Consider the following 19,085-nt stretch of genomic DNA (forward strand, 5'->3'; position numbering starts at 1 on the left):
TGGCCCTGCAGTGGGCAAGAAAACCACTCCCAAGGTTTAGGAAGGGCTGTGGGGTGCAGTAAGTCTTTTCTACTGTGCAATTAAATGCACTCCACTTTCCTGCACTTGAGCCTACAGTTCTGCTAAAGCACAGGCAAGAGCTTAGTCCTTTCAGTATTACAGCTAACCACCAAGAGCGCACTGTGACGCGCTGTACCTGGGGGAGCGTACTGTAATCCCCATATTCCTCATTTACACAGCGTGATCTTACATATAAAGCATGCCTTGTAAGGTATCGAGTGAAAGGTTATGATCTGCTGAAAGTCTATCCATATATGTATATCATTAATGCATATGAAGTTATGAGAATTGTGTTGTAAGGTTGTCACTAAAGCACGCTGTAAGTTGGGAGGAATCAGCCAGATATTAGCCCCCCCAGAGGCAAGAGCAAGGAAAGTAACCAATGCCTGGGCAGGGTGTCAAACAACCCATCAATAGCCACTGTCCAGCAAGGGAACTACAATGCAATGGCTCACCTGCATGAGGCCACACCAGAGGAATTGCTCAACCTTGCTTGGAGAGAATCAGCAATGCCCCCCCGTCATGCCTGGACTTGTGTTCTACAAGCACATGGACTGAGGGTATAAAACAGACAGAGTGGACACATACCGGGCCCTTTTCCTGCCCCCACCTATGCTACAAGCAACCAAGACAAGACTCCAACACAGGAGATTGGCTCAGGTTTAAGTCCTGTATACTAAGGACTGCAATATCCAGTGGGGTGAGAAAAACTGCGTAATCTAGTTGCTGCCCAGTCTAATAGGGTTGAGAGTTTAGACTGCGTGCTTATATTTTCTTTTGGTAACCACTCTGACTTGTTATGCTTTGACTTAAAATCACTTAAAATCTATCTTTATAGTTAATAAATCTGTTTGTTTATTCTACCTGAAGCAATGCGTTTGGTTTGAAGCATGTCAGAGGCTCCCCTTGGGATAACAAGCCTGGTACATATCAATTTCTTGATGAACTCGTATAAGCTTGCAGCGTCCAGTGGGCATAACTGGACACCGCCAGACGGAGGTTCCTAGGGTTGTGTCTTGGACCGGAGATATTGGCTAGTGTCATTCGGTTGCAAGTAGCTGGGAGCAGCTTACATGCCAGAGGCTGTGCATGAAGAGCCCAGGAGTGGGGGTTCTCACAGCAGAGCAGGGTAAGGCTGGCTCCCGGAGTCGAGGATTGGAGAGGCCTAGCAGATCATCCATCTAGATAACACCAGAGGAGAACATCACGCGTGCCATGCAACTTCTTAAGAACGAATATGTGTATTCTCTCTCTCTCTCTCTCTCTCACACACACACACACACACACACACACACACACACCTGCAGCCAGCATTTGAAATACTCATGAAAACTTTTCTTAAATAATGATGCAGTAACTATTGTTACCTCTTCTTGTCACCCTTCTGTTACTGTAACATACACATGTAAGCCATTAGTACTCACCATTTGAAAGAATCTCGGTGTGTGTAATGGGGAGATTTTTCCAAAAACAAAAAAATCCCCAAATGGAACAATTTTCAAAATCCCACAGAGTAGCTGAATTCAAAATAACCCTGTGGTGTTAATATGAATGCCATGCTTACAGCAGGTGCATTTCCATCAGAATGAACCCTACGATATTTCTAGTTTTAGCAGTATTAACTACTTTAAGTGTAGGGAATCTCTTTGGAAATTATACCCTCTAAAACTAGAATTAACTGTGTTCCCACTGTAGCATGTCTACCATATGTACAAATATACGGTATATTGTTAATCTTTGCTAAAGAAACCATTCCTCGTGGGTACTTGACTGTCTTGTGAATGTATAGCCTCCATTTTCTTTAATACCCTGAAGCTTAATTTAGGCATAGCCAACTGATGTCAGAGCAAGACTATTTTTTATAGTTAAAAATGACAAATAATAAAGAGAATTGTCTTTATTTTTAAATATTAGTAACACTGCACAAAACAATTAAGTGGTACTTATAAGTGACAAACAAAAACTGTTCTCAATCTTAAATTTCAGATAAACCTAATTTAAGTACCCTAACAATCTGCATACGGTTACATTTTCCTAATGCAAGCATTATATGCTAAACCATCCAAATATTGTAGATTACCAAGATTTCTTCTATTTTAACAGTCATTCTAGAACAGCAGATTTTACTTTTCTGTTTAGCATCTTCCTTACATCATTGTGTGCATTGCTACATTTTGTAAATACCAAGGATGAGTGAATTTCTCCAGGAAATTTGGGTTTCCAACAGTGCCAGTTTTAAGTCAGTTACATCACCAACATACTAGCAAAAAGAGCAGAGACAAAAGAACAAAACAAACATGGCTGATAATTACTATTCCTAGGTTAAAGAGAAAAGGCAACCTACTGGCAAGGAACATGCAGGGAAGTAGTTAAGACAATAGAAAGATTCTACTTAGTGCTCAATTAAAAGATTAGGAGAAGCAGTGTGTCATGCACATGAAACAATTATGGGAAGCAAGGAAGTAATCTTGCCAGACTCAAAATATTTCTTTTAAAAGTGAAGAAAATGTTTCCAAACTAAAAAGTTTAGTCCTGCAATATAACTGATGTAAATATACTTTCCTCATGTGTGACTGACATTCTAGATATATATTTCTGCAAAGAATTACTTGGTAGAATCATCTGGAACCTGAAAAACATGTTCAGGATCTGAAATCCACTCAGCAGAAATCAAGTGTAAGTTTAAAGTAGCATTTAGATAATTTGTCTGGAGAGACTTGGTAGAAATTGAAAATGATGAAAAACACAAGGAATGATTTCACTCAGTGACTCACCGGGAGTCTACCATGCATAATGAATCAGTATGAATATTTACAGGAGACCAGAATCACACTGGTTTTCTTAAATCACCAGATGTAACTTCTCAATGCAACATAAATGTGACAGCATATTTAATCATAACAAAAATAATTGTTCTGCCTAAGATAGAAAAAAGTTAACGTAAAATGCAATTATGAAGTTTGCATTTTTATTACTATATTGTTTCTTAAAGCTAGTTTTTAAAGGCTTAGTCCTACTCCCACTGAAGTCAATGGGAAAGCGCCTATTGAAATCAATAGGAATAGGATCAAGGTTTAACTCAGATATTTTAACAGGCCTGAGGATACCAGGAGGAGTAGACATAAAGAGACATTGTTACAACCCCTTATATCCTAGAGGAAAACACTAGACTACAGTAGATCTAGTTGCCGGGAAGGAAGTAGTATGTGATTCTGCAAGATTTTCCAAAATTTCAAATACAATGCACCTCTAACCAAGATCAGCCTACTTTGAAGTCCCCAATCTGACTGGCAAAAAAGCCACTCTGTGCTGCTAAAGGGTAATATAGTGCAATTTTAGTGTAGTTTTAAATACGAATCATCTTCCTTACTAACAGTGTATACAATCCAAAAAAAATATACACAAAAAAGTGTGCTCAAATGTAACGATAACATATGGTGTCACTGTAAAGGTACTGAGTATCAGAGGAGTCCGTTTTAGTGATTTCCTATGGTTGGCTTCTTCTTCTTCTGTTCCTCTCTCTGCTTCTGCTTCCTCCTCTTGCTGCCTTCTTTGTGTCCTGAGGAGATATGGCTTGTAAAACACAGTTCATAATATTCAATTGACTTTTCCTTTATAAATGCACACATGTTTTCTGAATGGTTTAGATATTCTTTCAAGAAGACTTGGTCTAATTTGGTTTGTTTCTTTAGTGACCACTAAATCTAATACAAAGCTAGGAAAGAAAAAGCTTCGGTATCTTTGAAGTTTGGAAAGATGTAAAAACACGCACCAAAGAACTTCAAAGCCATTCAGGAAGAGCCTCAAAAATAAAGATAACTTACAAAATGGACACAAAAATAAATAAGCCTAGAGCATATGCAGACAGCGCTACTGCCTGTTCCCAGCATTTGAAGTTACCATAGTACTTGCACTGTCTTCCTCATTCTAAGGATAGAAAATGAGCTTGAGTAAAAACAATATGCAAAATGTTAACATTTAGTGGAGCCCACTGTGTATGCCGAACATCAGCCTGCGCTTCATCAGCTAGTTAAACTAAGTGGATTTATATTGTAAGCCTTGTGCAAGAGAACAAGGATTAAATATAAGGACTAAGCTACTTATAAACTCAAGTAACTATCTAGCTCCACTTCAGGGGAGCATATGCAAATGAAGTCTGTTTTTGCAGCACCTAATATGCTTTTTCCTTGGTTCTCCATCAGGTCATGTGATCACACTGCAAAGGCAGCCCTAGCCATTATATCAGCCAGGGTGGAAAATTCTTTGGCTCCACTTCCACCAGCCAGGCAAAAAAGGGCAGCCAATCAGAGTGGAGCAAAAAGGCCAAGCAGTACGGCACCCCCTAGAAGTTAGTGCCTGGGATGACTGCCCTGCTTGCCTACCCCTAGAACTGGCACTGGCACACTATCCCATGCATTTAAGAGACGTGAAAACCAGAGTGATGTATCAGAACCCACCTGCTTCCTCTCAAACTTTGGGTAAAATGGAACTGTCCACCCAGGCTTTTGTTGTGTACAACTCACCATGGAAAACAGAACCATCTCCATTCAAGTCTAATGAATTCTATTAATTCTAATCTGAAATAAAGCCAATAGATTTAGACTGATGATATCTGTTTACAATTCCCTTAAAGATCTGCTACGCAAAGCTTTAAGAAAAAGAACATGCTTCTAACTCAGCAATACTGTGTCACTGAGCAGCAGCATGATCCAGTGGATGGGGCAGACACAAAACAGATTAAGTCTCACCACTACATATCAGATATAGGGCTGGAGAGGGAGAGTGGGATAAGTAGGATAAAGCACCAGACTGGGAATGTGGAGGTCTATTATGATCCTGATTTTGCTAGTTACCTGCTATGTAATCATGAGCACATCACTTCACTTCTAAATCCAATTTCCCTCATCTGTCAAGGGTGGATAATGATACTTCCCTACCCATGTAAGTACTTTGAGGTCAACTGATTTAAAAAAACCTAGGAAAGAGCTATGTATTAACCATCGTGCTTTACAATCTCTCTGTGGGCTTTACCCTTAAGTCCTCTCATAAGCAGAACACCTGTTTAAATCGATGGGAGTTTTGCCCACCTCACAACTGCAGTACTTAAGGGAAAGTTTCCAGCTCTAGGTCAGCAGAACCATATGGTATTCTTTTGGGCCAAATTCACTTCAGGAACAAGCAAGCAAACAGCTTTTGAATTCACTGGAGTTGAACCTATTTATGCCAATGGTGAATTTCTTCCTTGGCTATTATTTCAGCTCCTACACTGTGTACAGCAACATTATTTCATAATTTATGCTTAGTAACCATAGGATTTAAGAAACTGTGCTCCCTATTTAACAGTTCAGCCATGGGCTATTAGCCTGGGCAAGTTAAAGAGAAAACCAGTTTTGCTGTTTAAGGATGAGAAAAAACAGCAGTGTTTTGAGTGTAACTTGTGGAGATGCTGACAAAGTTTTTCCTATTCAAACGCATCATACCACCTTGGTGTCCACAGATGCTGCCATCAGACAGAGGTTATTGAACATGTGCTTACTACTAAGAATGAAGCACCATCATCAACACTTTGCTTCATGTATTAAAGTAATTCACTCTGAAAGTCAAGCCCCTTCACAAACTGCACTTGACCTACAATTGGAAAAACTCCTTGAGTTGCCTTATATCTGAATGCAACAGACCAGAGGGATCTTATGTCAGAAGGGCACTAGTAGCCCCCTTGGAATAGGGAAGAGAAGACAATGCAGAATAAGGTGGTCAGGTGAAGAATCTCCTATAAAAAAGAATCAGTTAGCAATGGGCTGAATTCACAGGATTTTTCCTTTTAGTGAGAAAAGCAAAATCAGTAGCATAATCAGCCACTCCAAACTAGCCAGTTTAATGACTATGTTAGCAATGATATTCAGAATGGAACCATTACAGCCTAATGATTTACACCCTTATTCTCATTTTCCCTTCACAAAAGACTGTCAGTAACTCTGAAGAGGCTTTTACAGACAGGTGACACTGTTTCTGAAGTTGATATTTCACTACAGGGCTTTTAAAAAACATACATTCAAAAACATAGAAAGGAACCCTATATCAGTTAACCAGGATGCAGATAATCTAATATAAGTTAACTTCTTGTATATGGACACAATATGCTTCATTACGTAAATAATTGACCAAAACTAGCACTAAATGTTAGAATAGAAACTAAGGAACTGGGAGACTGACAGCAAGATCTCTGACTAGTCTCTTGAATGATCTCTCACGGGAAACAGTGTCATTTAAAACTAGACCGCAAAACACTACAATAAGGACCATTCCTGGAAAGACAGGACTAATGGGTCTTCTCCATTTCTAAGCTTCTGTGATGAAGAAATCCCTCTCCCCTGTCAAAATGGGCCAGAATCTCTGCAGGGATAAATCAGCGTAGCTCCACACATAGTGGTGCTAAGGTGATTTACACCGGCAGAGAAACTGACCCAAACAGGTTGAGTAACTCCTTACGAGACAAGGTGCTCAACCCTTTAACTCTTATATGAATAGTCCCACTGACCTTCCCAACTGGAGCGTATTTAGTAATCTTCAATGGGATGCAAGATTGCCCCCAAAGTCAATGGAAAACAGTTATTTGAATGATCAAGCAGCAGAATTTGACAGCAGGCAGGCAGATTACAAATCGCGGTGAGATAATGACACTGCTGCTTCATTAATGTTAATATTTGATTAATTTGAAATACTTGTCTCTGGAGAGTCAGAGAGACAGTCAGTGGCCAACAAGATGAGAAGTCACAATCAAGATTTGGTGAAACTGGTTCAGGGTTTTTACAGTCTCTCTTCAGTCAAATAGTTTATTTTGGTTTTGTTTTTTTGGGGGGGGGAAGAAGAGGGGGTCAAGGGGGAGGAGAGGAGAGGAGAGGAGAGAATTCTCACATCCAGAAATGACCATGGTACTTTTCTAAAGGTTAGGTATTGCAATGCAGAGATTACACATGGATAGGGAGGCTGTAAAGGTTTGTCAGAGCTTCACAAAGCCTCAATATGCAGAAAATAGGCCTATTTAAAGACAGATGGCAGCCACTAACTTGGCACTTTCTTGCTTTTGTCTACTCCTGTCACAAACAGAGCCAGGTGAAGCAGTCCAGCCAATGTAACCATCTGGAATTGTGACCCATTTCTAGAACCTGAAACCTTGGGTACATGGCACTACCTCCTCACCTGCCCTTTCTACTTCATGCCTCACCTGAACCCCCCTTCTCCACAAAGCTTCCACCTAATGGAAGACTTCAAAAGACTGAACGCAGTTTTATCCTTAAAAAGCCCACTGAAGTAAAACTGAAGCTATATGACTTCAAACTCCCCCCTCCCCCCCTCCCCCCCCATCAGGGATCAATAAATCTGGCAGCCTCTTCACTGGGTCCAAGGCTGCCCCTTACTTTAGTTTTTCCAATGCTCTGGGTCCTCCATTTAAGTGGGCTTCAGAGCACACAAGGTTTCTGAATCTCCAGAAGGCATGAGACAGATGTATTTAGTCTAGGGCTTCAAAGCACATCACACCCTTGAGAAGCAACAAAGAGGGACGTATAGACAGAGCGTATACCTAAATATACTAGTGCCCTGCAGAGAGCACTACCACCCAGCTCCTCTGCGGTCCTCTTCATCCTGAGAGAATCAGGTCAGGGGAGAGGCAAAAGTGGGAGATGCTGAATCCTTTGCTCTGCTAGGACAGCAGAACGGTGGGATGGTGAGAGCAGCCCCATTCCCTCTCCCCTCGGCCCACAGAGAGGAGAATAGGCCAGGTAGATTGGCAGGCAGCAATGAGGAACAATGCACTCAGCAGGCTGGTTTCATTGCCTGTAACTAGCACAAAGTGCATACCCTAGAGCAGTTTCTCTACCTCTTCCTGCCCCCCAACCCATTGTGGTCAGCAGCAAAGAACACATCTGATCTTTTTACATTGGCTTTACCACAGAGAATCTCAGGGAGGCAGGGGATGGATGTGAATCAATCTTTCCTCAGCTCCAGGTTGGCAGCACTGCTCCCTGGCTGCTGCTCCAGCCTGCTTGAAGTATGGTAGCAGCTGCTCTCCTGTGTGGGCAGAGAGTGGGAAGGTTGGCCAATGGATTCAGTCACTGGCTCACTGCCTCTAGTCCCAGAGAGAGAAACATTTAAGTACTGCTCTCAGACTCTCATGAGGGTGGAATCCCCCTGCACAAAATCTCCCCATGAAGTGAAACAGCAGTGGCTCAGTTCTGTACACAGGGCTTCCTAGGGTGACATACGACTATGGGAGGGGCAGAGGGGATTGGCCTATACGTAGAAAGAAAATATTTTCTATTATTTTGCTTTAAAATATATTTGGATTACTTTAAGTCCAAACACAACAAATGCTAACAAGGTGTGATCTGAAGGTTATTAATTACTTGATATTGTTCACATCTTCCTATGAGCCATTACAAAGCCCTCACACCTAATAAGTTATACCACAAATAACTATTTAGGTACGACTTGATTCAGAGAGACATTGTAACACCAGAAGGGTGTTTAACACCCTGCATTACACAGGCCATAGAATTTCACCCACTAATTCTTGCACCAAGTCCATAACTTTGTTGAGCTATAGTGTATCATTTAGGAAGACAACAATCTTTATTCAAAGACTTCAACTGATAGTGAATACACTTCATGCCTCGGTAAGTTGTTTCAATTGTTCACTACCCTCACTGCTCAAATGCTGCACCTTATTTGTAACCTGAGTTTACGTAGCTTCATCCTCCAGCCATTTGAAGTAATTTAGCTTCACTTTTAAGTTAAACAGGCTTTTAAGAAGGGGGGGGGGGAGAGAACAACAACACACTTTAACCACCTGTTTAGGCCTTCCCTTTATATTGTTTGCCAAGCTACGTGTTACCTACCTGTTTAGTCAGCCTAGCAGAATTGCATGAAAATATAATGACCTAAACAAAGTCTACTTGCCTGCCTTTTGCAAAGATGATATTGCTAATGAAGAAACCCTGATATTTTTTTTTTAAACTCATCCTGGGCAAGCAGAAGCTTGCAAGGCTATGCAGCTTAGGAAGCCCTACACCAAAAGTGACTCACCAACATAGCTCTCTCCACGGGGGACAGTTGTGCAGGGGGATGCCACCCTCATGAGAGCAGTGTCTGAAGGCAGCTCTCTGAGCCCAGGCCAGGAGGCAGCAAGCCAGTGACTAAATCCACTGGCCAATTTTCCCACCCTCTGACCACAGAGGAGTGCAGCTGCTACCATATCACATGCAGTCTAGCAGCGGCTAGGGAGTATTTATTCAGCTCTATCCCTGCCTCCCAAAGATTCCTTGGGTTAGGTCTCCATTCCCACCTTCTTCCCCACCCTCCCAAAAAACCCAGCAACTCTGCTCATGCAGCTTGCCAAACATTTTTCCATCCATTGTACAGACGAATCATAATACCTTGGTCAATTAGAGAGTAATAAATTGGGGGTAACCAACATTTGGTGATTTTACTATTTAGTAACATAATTCATATGATGTGCAAAGAAAGACCGCATTGTGGATACAGTAAATTCTAGTAGCTTGATTTCTCAGTTGAGGAATCCATGCCAGAATTAGTTCAAGATTAGTTAAGCTAGGTTTTTTAAAATGGTTTCCTTTTCAATAATGCCAGCAGATGAAAATGGGTGTCAAGTAATGAATGGATTAGGGTTTAAGATATAGGTTAATACAGGAAACTATCACTCAAAAGGGAAAACACAAACCTTGCCATATTAATTTACAATTTAAGAACTTTTAATTTATATGTATTATTTACACACTATTTTTAACAATATAACATTTAAACCACTTCACTATGCAACTAAGCTTTTTAAAGTTCAAACTCAGATATACCTGGAGAGTATCTGGACTTCACAAATAGCAAATGAACTTGTTCTAATTATAGAACTGTTTGAGGTAAATGTGGTTTCAACATGGATTTCTGTATTCTAACAGGCAGTTAAGCCATCTATCCACTAAAAATCATTAGTAATGTGTGATTTAACACATTTCTATAGGAAGGCAACAAGAAGCTAATAAAAATGTGAGTACAGATTTGTTCTATCCCAACACCTTTAACCCAAATTATGTTCTGTTTGTGACAAAATTGTCCCACTGAATGGGAAACTCGCACTTAATTTCTCCCAACCACACTTATCAGGGACTTTTTTTTTTTTTAATTTGCAACAATCTTGCATGACGGCCACAAATTTAATCCCACTTTTGAAGATGGTTGGAAATTATTTGGCTTCTTCAACAAAAATAGTTAACTCAATTTTACCTTAATCTTATCTCAGGTGTTGTGTTGCAGCAGTGGTTCTTAAACTGTGGTCTGTGTCCCACTGGTGACCTATGGACATTTGTTGGTGGTAACATTGTGCTAGCTTCTCCTCCTCATTTCAAAGCTGATTGATGTCAATGGTAAAACTCTCATTGACTTCAATGGGCTTTGGATCAGGCTCTAAAAGATGCCAGTACTACATTAGATAGTTTCTTAACATTCTTCCATGAGAGCAATTGATGCAGCTGCCACAGTGATGTTTGGGATCCCAGCCAGATTGGAGGTCATCTGCATAATCAAGGCTGTGAGGGGCAGCAGGTGCACATAGAGTCCACTTCCTATCGTAAAGGCTCATTATGTGGAGGTTTATAACCTAGCAGTAAGAAATGCATTCTTGGCTTAAACTTCAATTACAAAAAAGTCTTAATGGAGAAAGGTGGGAGGTTTTTTTGAACTTTGAATCCTATCATGTAAACCTACAAACAGCTTCTTCGGCAACCATGGTCTGCCAGGGGAACAACCAGTAGCTGTAAAATACTTACAGAATGACAGTGAAGTCCTGACCCCACTGAAGTCACTGGCAAAACTTACTTTAATTGGTCAGGATTCCCCCCCACCCCAAGTCCTTCCATCTGTTGAATGAACACAAAAAAGTAGCAAGGGATTATATGAGGGATGAGAAGATTCTGTATAGCAGACGATGACCTATAGTTACATTAGTCACGTTTAGGTCTGTGTGCACATTTACTTGGGACTTCATTAGGCTGTAATTAAAGTGACACAGGGGTGTAAGAAGATTTGCAACTAAAAACTTTATGTACGTGGTGTTAAGGTTGCAACAAGGAAATCCAAATGTTTTGTCAGAAACTTGGATACTGCTTAGAAAGTGTTCAATTCCCATTCCAGTTAGAGGAAACGGAATCTGAATTCCTTCAAAGGTCACATCTAGGGTTTGGGGGTCACAGACACAGGGACAGCCACACAATTCAAATCCAGATTCATTTCAGATCTTCAGCTCCAGGGTTTGGTTCAGACTAATCCCTAGAAGAGTTTTTGCTATATCATATATACACATTAAAGGCCCGATTCTGCAGTCCTTATGCAGGCAAAACTCCCAGGGACTCCAGAATGCCAGGATCAGGAAAAGGAGGTTTCTCAAACATTCACTCATTTCTGCTGATTTCTCAATCTAAAGTAATTCTGTGTTTGACATCTCTTGAGCTGCGGTGCAAGACAATGTCACAAGCAGAGGATCATAGGTGGAGAAACAGCAGGAGCTGAGGAACTTAAGATAGGTGGTTTTTGTCCTTCAGCGTCGATGAGCAAGGAAATAGGATCGATAAATAGAAATATTCCCGCCAAAATTTTTGGTATTTTTAGAGAGTCATCACCTCCTCTACTAGGCCCTATTCAAGTTCATTTGCTCCTAAAGGCAAAACTCCTGTTGAAAGCTATGGCAGTGGGCCTGCTTCACCATTGCTGAAAAAGATCCTTCATTTTGGCCACTAAAATCTGCTGTCCTTGGATATGCAAATCTCCAGCTAACTTTAATACGGGTTTGGCCATATATTGTGTTGAGGACCGCAGGATCAGGTTCTATACATGGCCAAGGACTTGCTATTCAGACAAACTGAAGTAGTCAAATGGATTTTGTTGTCCTAGCTATCAAATGTATTGTAGCCATAAGTATTACAGGAGGCAAGAATACGGGGGGGAGATCTAATCAGATCTAGAATTTGATGGATGACAGGATCACCTGGTCAAAATTATGGCAGAAAGTATCCATGGCAATTGTTGGGCTTCCTTATTTACCTTTGGAGGCTGCTCAGCTCTCAGTACTAGAAATCAAGATGCACAATCCGCGCAAAGCACCGTTGGTATATCCATGCTAAAACTGGGAGCAAGCCAGTTCATGATAGCATACTACAAATAGTGTGGATGTTGTGGTGCTGGTGGAGACTCAGGCTAGCCACTCAAGCTCAGACCTAGGAGCTGGAGAGCCCGAGCCACAATGGTCACACTGCTACTTTTAGCATGCCAGTGCAAGTCTGTCTACCTGGGCTGCACTGTAGACTTAGGCCTCAAGGAATTCCCACTTCCAGAAACAATATTCAGTTGCTGAAGTCTGGATTTATTCTCATTTGGGAAGGAAAACCAAGCAGTTTATTTAAATAAATATGAAAGCACACTGTGATTAGTTAAGGACCTCCCTGTCTTTAAAGGCAAAAAGTATGGACATTATTTTTGAGAACATTACTTTTTGCTCATGCTTACAGGGTCATACTCACCCCCCGCCCCCCTTTGGAGGATGTGCCGTATACAGCCAGGGCATTTGTGAATCTAGACTGAACTGCAGAGCACAGAATGAAAGCCCACAAGCTGGCATTCGTTACCTGCTGGGGAGCTAGCATTAAGTCAGTATACAGCAATGCTTTCTTTCTTGGGTTTTTGATTCTCTCTTTTGACTAATTGAGTCATTTTCTGTACATTTCTCATTAACCTTTATGTGCACACCTGATGTATATAAAGGGGTCTCCAAGCTGCTTGTAACCCGAGCTCTATCTTGTTCTTCCACCTCATCATTATGATAGGCATGTTTGGGGAAAGTGGCAGGCTTGTGGGACTTCGGGAGGCGGATATTGGTAGACTGGAAAGGTAGGGCCTGTTGTCCTCTACGGCTGCACTCCTCAGCAAGAGCTTCCTCATCTGCCACACCTGAAAAGCAGACAAGTCAAGAGAAATGAGCTGGAAGCACATCAAGGCTTTAGCTTAACCTGAAACAACTGAAAATCAGGCTGGAAGTCAGGAACACTAAGTTACACCCTGGTACTGACAGACTCAGTCTGTAGCCTCGAGCAAGCCATTTAAACTCTTCATGCCTCAGTTTCTCCATGGTAAAGACAGGGATAACATTACTCTCTACCACCAGCCCATGTTACTGTCCTCTGACCTACTGCACAAAGTCTGGGAATGTCCCCCTTTTCCCCCCGAATCTTACCACAGTGGATCCACCCTGCCAGAAGTTACCCTGCCAGATTCTGGTGGAAAAATCAAGCTACTCGTGCCTGAGCAGCAGAGCACGCAAGCTGAGCCCCACCGTACTGATCAAGGGCTTTTTCCTTGTTTCCCCTGCTGCAGCTGAAAAAGCCATCCCACTACAGCTCTAATTGAGGCCTCCACAGAAGGGGTAAGCACTGCAGCAGAGAGAAGCACTGTCTACTGCCAAGAGGGAAAGAGTCCAGTTAGGCTGACTCCAGGGATGAGGGGAGAGGGTGAATTTGGCTCTCAGGAGAGAAGGAAGAGAGTTGAGATTCTGAAACTGAAGAAAGAAAAGTAGGAGGGAGGAAATAGGGTTGAAGAGAAAGAAAGGGGGAGAGAACGAGCACGCACGCGCACACACGAGAAGAGAAGAAAAGAAACATGATGGAAATAAGATTAAGAGTTCAGGAAAATATATAAGAAAAAGTGGTACCACTGTGGGAGTTCAAGTGAATTTGCCTTGCTGCACTAGCTGTGACAACATCAATACAATAAAGCAGAGAATTCAGCCCCTTCTGCTGGAGCTACCATATCAAAACAACATTAGGAGTAAAAACACTGAAAGGAACACAGTACTGAGGGAGGAAAAAACCCTCAAACAGGAACAGGAGGAAAAAGGCACAGAGAACCTAAAATCTATAATGGGAAAGAAAGCTGAAGACCTGAATAATAGTTAGTTATACATTAGGAAAAATACTGAAGGAAAAGAGGGAAGTGAATAGGAGACAAAGGAGCTTTTTTGTTTTTTTATTAATCCAATTATTTCATCACTTAATATTTGAGGAAATGTGGCATCATTTTATATGCATCAAAACTGGCATGTCACATTCTGTAAGATTTTTCCACACTATTTCATGCATCAGCTGCATAGGGATGGGTGTGTTGCATTAGTTAATGTCTGGGAAATGCTTTGAAGATGGAAAAGCACTATGTATGCATTAAGCAATAACAGTAATCCAGGGTCAGTTGTTATCCAGTTACCTAAGCAACTCTTGTGTGCTTTAAAACAGCGCTGAGATACTTACACATGGAAGGATTATTGTTTTCTTTTTAAAGTTGTCGTATATGGAGTATTATATTTTAGGGATCAGGAAAAGGAGATGGGGTATAATTTTTACTTGTTTCACAGGACAATTCAGCTCTCAGCCACATGGAGCAATTAAAATCCTACACAAGTGGCAGATGTGTTTATCATACTTGTATTTGAGTGAATTTAGCTTGACAGCAGTTTTGAACGTACTCCTGACTATAACCTGGTGTATTATAGAGGTGGCAGAACTGATCGTCTATGCTGTACAATGTTTTGGTTAGGCCTTTGCCTCCTTCATAGATTTAACAGTCAAACCTCCCCCTACTTGAAAGACACTAGCAAGAGGGAGAGACAGAAGAGAAGTTCTGTAAAAAAAAAAAAAGCCAGATATTTCCACATGGAGGTGCAACCTGGCTGTGTTTGTTATATTGACTTTAAGAGAACACAATTGGCAAGCTGTTCCCTAAAGTTTTACTGTGCTGTTAATAGGAGGTCCCTGGTAGTATGGCTTCACCCGACAAATGCAATGGCCTCGATCCCATGTGGAGCAGAGTACCTTCAGCTGCCATTGCTATGGAAAGCAGCTGAGAGTGCTCTGCACTGTGCACAATCAAAGCCAATGAACAAACATTAATTCAAATCTTTAGCTTCCTGCAGGAGAAACTAGAGTCCTTGTGAAGGGTTTCACGTCCACGCTATCGTTTGAGATGCTGTCTATGCAGCACTTGGCACAGGCACTTCTTACACATGTATCAATCTCATTACACCAGGTCTGTTAAGAGGAATCCTTTTAAAAAAATGGTAAGAATAGAAATCAGACTCAGTGGAAAAGTCCGATGTACCAATTAAGCTATCATGGCTGATCAAGGGAGTTGATTTCCTAACCAATTACTTTGCAAGCTCGGTAAGAGATTCCTCCCCTCCTGCAGGAACACAGGCTGCACAGCTCTCCCTTTGATGTACATCAAAGTTCTCTGGTGCACATTTATAGTTTATATCTGAAAGCAGATACACATTAGAAATGTGTATTAGCCATTAGTTGTAGGAGTTTTATGTTTGTACCCCTTTCAGGAAAGGCTGCTTTATACCAGCTGAAATGAAAAGGGGCACTATTGCAAATACTGGGGTAGGGGTTAAATTACCTACCTATATGCTACACAAACATGGACACACTGAATTCACTGAACTGTTTCAGCTAGATCCCGGTCACTCCCAGAATTCCATAGGTTTGACTAATACAATAAGGAGGCCTTGTGGCACCGGAGAGACGAATGCATTTATTTGGGCATAAGCTTTTGTGGGCTAGAGCCTACTTCATCGGGTGCCCACGAAAGCTTATGCCCAAATAAATGTGTTAGTCTCTAAGGTGCCACAAGGACTCCTCGTTGTTTTTGCTGATACAGACTAACACGGCTGCCACTCTGAAACAGTTTTGACTTTTATTCAGCCAATATGAAGGAAGAGTTTGAAAGACACAGAATTCAGAGTAATGTAATCTCACTACCCCAGCAGCACACTCCTCAGCATGATTTTGTGCTCAGCCTCTTACACCCTAATCCCCTATCCGGCAGTTACCCTCCCTTCTTTCTGCGTCTGGGTGCGTCATACAGATACTGCATCTCACTCCAGGAACTAGCAACAGCACTAAAAAAAACGCCTAACAAAGCAGCAGTAAAGTCCAACAAGTCCTCTTGGCTCCAGGCTTCTAAAATGACATTTTACACATTAAAACTTCTTTTATTTTAAGTGGACTAAAGTACTCTGAAAGATGCCAAATGCCCTCAACTCCCATTGAATTCAATTACATTCTCGGCAAGAGATAGGCTCCAACTGTCTGGCTTCTATTGAATTTCATGGCAGATGCTCTTCCTATTAGACCTCAGTTGTACCAAGTGCTGAAGGATGGTCTTTAGTTAAAACTGTAGACTGGGATCCAGGAAATCTGGGTTTAAACCCTGGCTGTGCCAGACTGGGTGACCTTGGGCAAGACACTTACTTTGTGCCACCATTCCCCATCTATAAAATTCTCTTTATCCTTCTCATTTAGAGTAAGCAATTTGGGAAGGACCATCTTCAAAGAGAACACTGCCTAGCCCTTCGAGGTCTTTGGTTAGTACATCTGGTGCTATGCTGTGATACCAAACGTTAGGAGATTTCTCTGGTACTTATTTGGGCTAGGGAAACTGTATAGTCATGTCAAGGGCACATGAATATGCTATGGCAAACTGCCACAGGCCCACTGAAGCCAGCTGACTTGTCAGCCATGCTAGTTGCTGTGTACCAAAAGTTGCACACAGAAAGTTTCTTAACACCTGGTCTGCCAAAATCGAGTCACCAACACAAGACAGGTTTCACCCTGTCTGGGGCTTATCTGAGCGATGCAGCTGCACCTGAAGCACAAAAAGGCTTAACGTGCTGTGGAAAAACAATATGAAATATTTAGGCATTGTCAGCAAAGAGCAAAGCCAGCAAGGGATGTTTCCAAACTAGCTCAAGCCTATCTCTTGCCTAGAAGGGGATGGCAATCCACACGAAAACAGAGTACAGCTCTGTGATATGGAACGCAGCAATACAGCACCTGTTATGGAAATAAATCCATTTAACTTATTTATAAGTCCTTCGTACTATCCTGGAATTAAAGGTTTCCTCAAGGAATTTTGATTAGTCTCTCACACATTCTCTCCAACGAAGGAACTACACCCCTCTGGAAATTGTAATCTTAAACCTAGTTTAGTGAGCGCTTTATTGCAAGAAATTGCATTTCCTTATATACTGGCTCGTGTAACGCCGCCTAGGGACACAACATTAACTGTACACCACAGACATCACATATATACAGCGTTAAAACTGCTAAAGAACAAATACTATTGATGTGAAATATTTACCCTAATTAAAAAAGTAAAATATACAGTTAGCTGTCTCTCATTAAGCTATAAACACAACACCTCTCCCATTCCCCCCCACCACACAAACGAAGGATCTCCACTAACTTCTGTGTCCCCTATTTCCAGTACACAAGGATTTAGCTCATCTTCCTCTGAACCAAATGCACAGCAAGTTTCACTTCACTATACACTGAGGAAAAAACCAATTTTCCCCTTCCTAGATTTAGGACATCGGGAAGCATTTGAATGTTCCTCACAATTAGCTATATGCAATAATACCAAGTGTACAGTGCACCAGATATTGTATTAATGACCGTGTCTGTACTCCAGTTGACTACTTGTTTTCATATTTGTCTTCCATAGTATACTAAAACAGATTAAAGCTTACTTTGCATGTGAATGCTGTATTCTTTACCTACTTCGATTTTGCACTTGTGCATCTTTATTTTGTTTGTAAAAATTCAGACAATTGGTGAATACAATACAAGTAATAAAACTACTATAAAAAACAGCCATTGCAGGACATTTTAAAAAAATCTATATATTTGTATATATACACACACAAGTGTGTTTACACAAACATTTAGAAGTTATTTGTCAGCTGCAATGTTTGTACTGAATAAATGAGAGGCACAGTATCTGTTTTTGTGGGGAAGGGTAATCTTCTGAAAACTGAAAGCATCTGAAGATTATATCTTAGATCCTTAGTCTACTAAATACCACCACAAGATTAAACATGTATGTTTATTTTTGCCTGTGAAAACAGATTTTTTGGGGGTATGTTTACCATTAAATGTGAAACATTTAGACCCTTAGAATCAATTATTCATTATTTGCTACCCCTAATGAAAAGACTTTCATAGTGTAAGGCTCTACAGGCTGGGATTTATATTTAGAAGCACAGAACTTCTACAACTAGAACAAGGCTCCTGGTGCTTTGCATATCTGAAAAATCAGAACCGCCATAGAATGTATTTACAACTAATTTAATTAGGGCCAAATTCTGCCTTCTGTTACAGCCAGTTAAATCAGCTCATTGGGCCGAATATGGTCTTATAATTTGTTAGATCAAGGTCTTTTGATCTAAAGGGAAAAGCCTTAAGTTCATTTAAGCCATCATTAACCAGCAGAGGGCAATATTGCATATCAAAAGAAAAACACATCTGTCAAAATAAAAGATAGCTGTCAAGCCTTTCATTTAATAAAAAGTATTTGCATCCTGTAGGTATTACACACATAAAACAAAACAGATTATTTCGCTAAACAAGCACTTTCAATGGGGATGCCACCGAGGTACAAGCTTCATTTGCTCCTGGAAAAACCCCTCTTCCCTTGTAACTTTCTTAAAGTGAAAGAAAAAGTACTTGGTAACCGGCAGTTGTATATGGTAGGTAATATTTTATGTAGGTGGGGCACAGTTCATTAGCAATTCCGTCCCTTCACATAGTTTATTTAAAAAACCAAATTCATAAGAGCTAGAAAAATGGTTTTTGGAGAGCAAGAATAAAAGTTTTCCTGAGTACTTCACTAAAAATTGAGTGATTATTGCAATTTAGTCTCTTCTGCATTAAGAGGTTTGCAAACAATTATTTTAACACACCTTCATTTAGAAGCCAAGGTAGAATAATTTTGGTTAAGGCACAGGACTGGGAGGCAGGAAACCTGGGCTTGGCTCTGCCACAGATTTCCCCACATCATTCTGGACAAAGTGCTTAATCTGTGCCTCAGTTTCCCATTTGTAAAAGGGGGTAGTGATACTTAATTTCACAATATGC

At 41.0% G+C, this 19,085-nt stretch overlaps 1 protein-coding gene across 5 annotated transcripts in view; it reads right to left on the reverse strand.

Annotated features, from left to right (window-relative positions):
• Nucleotides 1–1,942: 1,942 nt before the first annotated feature.
• The window catches only part of DNAJB6 (DnaJ heat shock protein family (Hsp40) member B6), a 95,308-nt gene continuing 78,165 nt past the window's right edge, over nt 1,943–19,085 (reverse strand). For 2 of the 5 annotated variants that reach the window (XM_065399841.1, XM_065399842.1), the window contains exon 9: nt 12,525–13,071. In XM_065399841.1, coding sequence (XP_065255913.1) covers nt 12,767–13,071 — 305 coding nt within the window. In that variant the 3' untranslated portion in view covers nt 12,525–12,766. Of the gene's footprint in view, nt 3,620–10,941; nt 10,989–12,524; nt 13,072–19,085 lie in introns of those variants that run through there. The other 3 variants (XM_065399844.1, XM_065399845.1, XM_065399846.1) reach the window with 3 other exon arrangements.

This window comes from Emys orbicularis, chromosome 2 (assembly GCF_028017835.1).
Source record: "Emys orbicularis isolate rEmyOrb1 chromosome 2, rEmyOrb1.hap1, whole genome shotgun sequence".
Taxonomy (NCBI): domain Eukaryota; kingdom Metazoa; phylum Chordata; order Testudines; family Emydidae; genus Emys; species Emys orbicularis.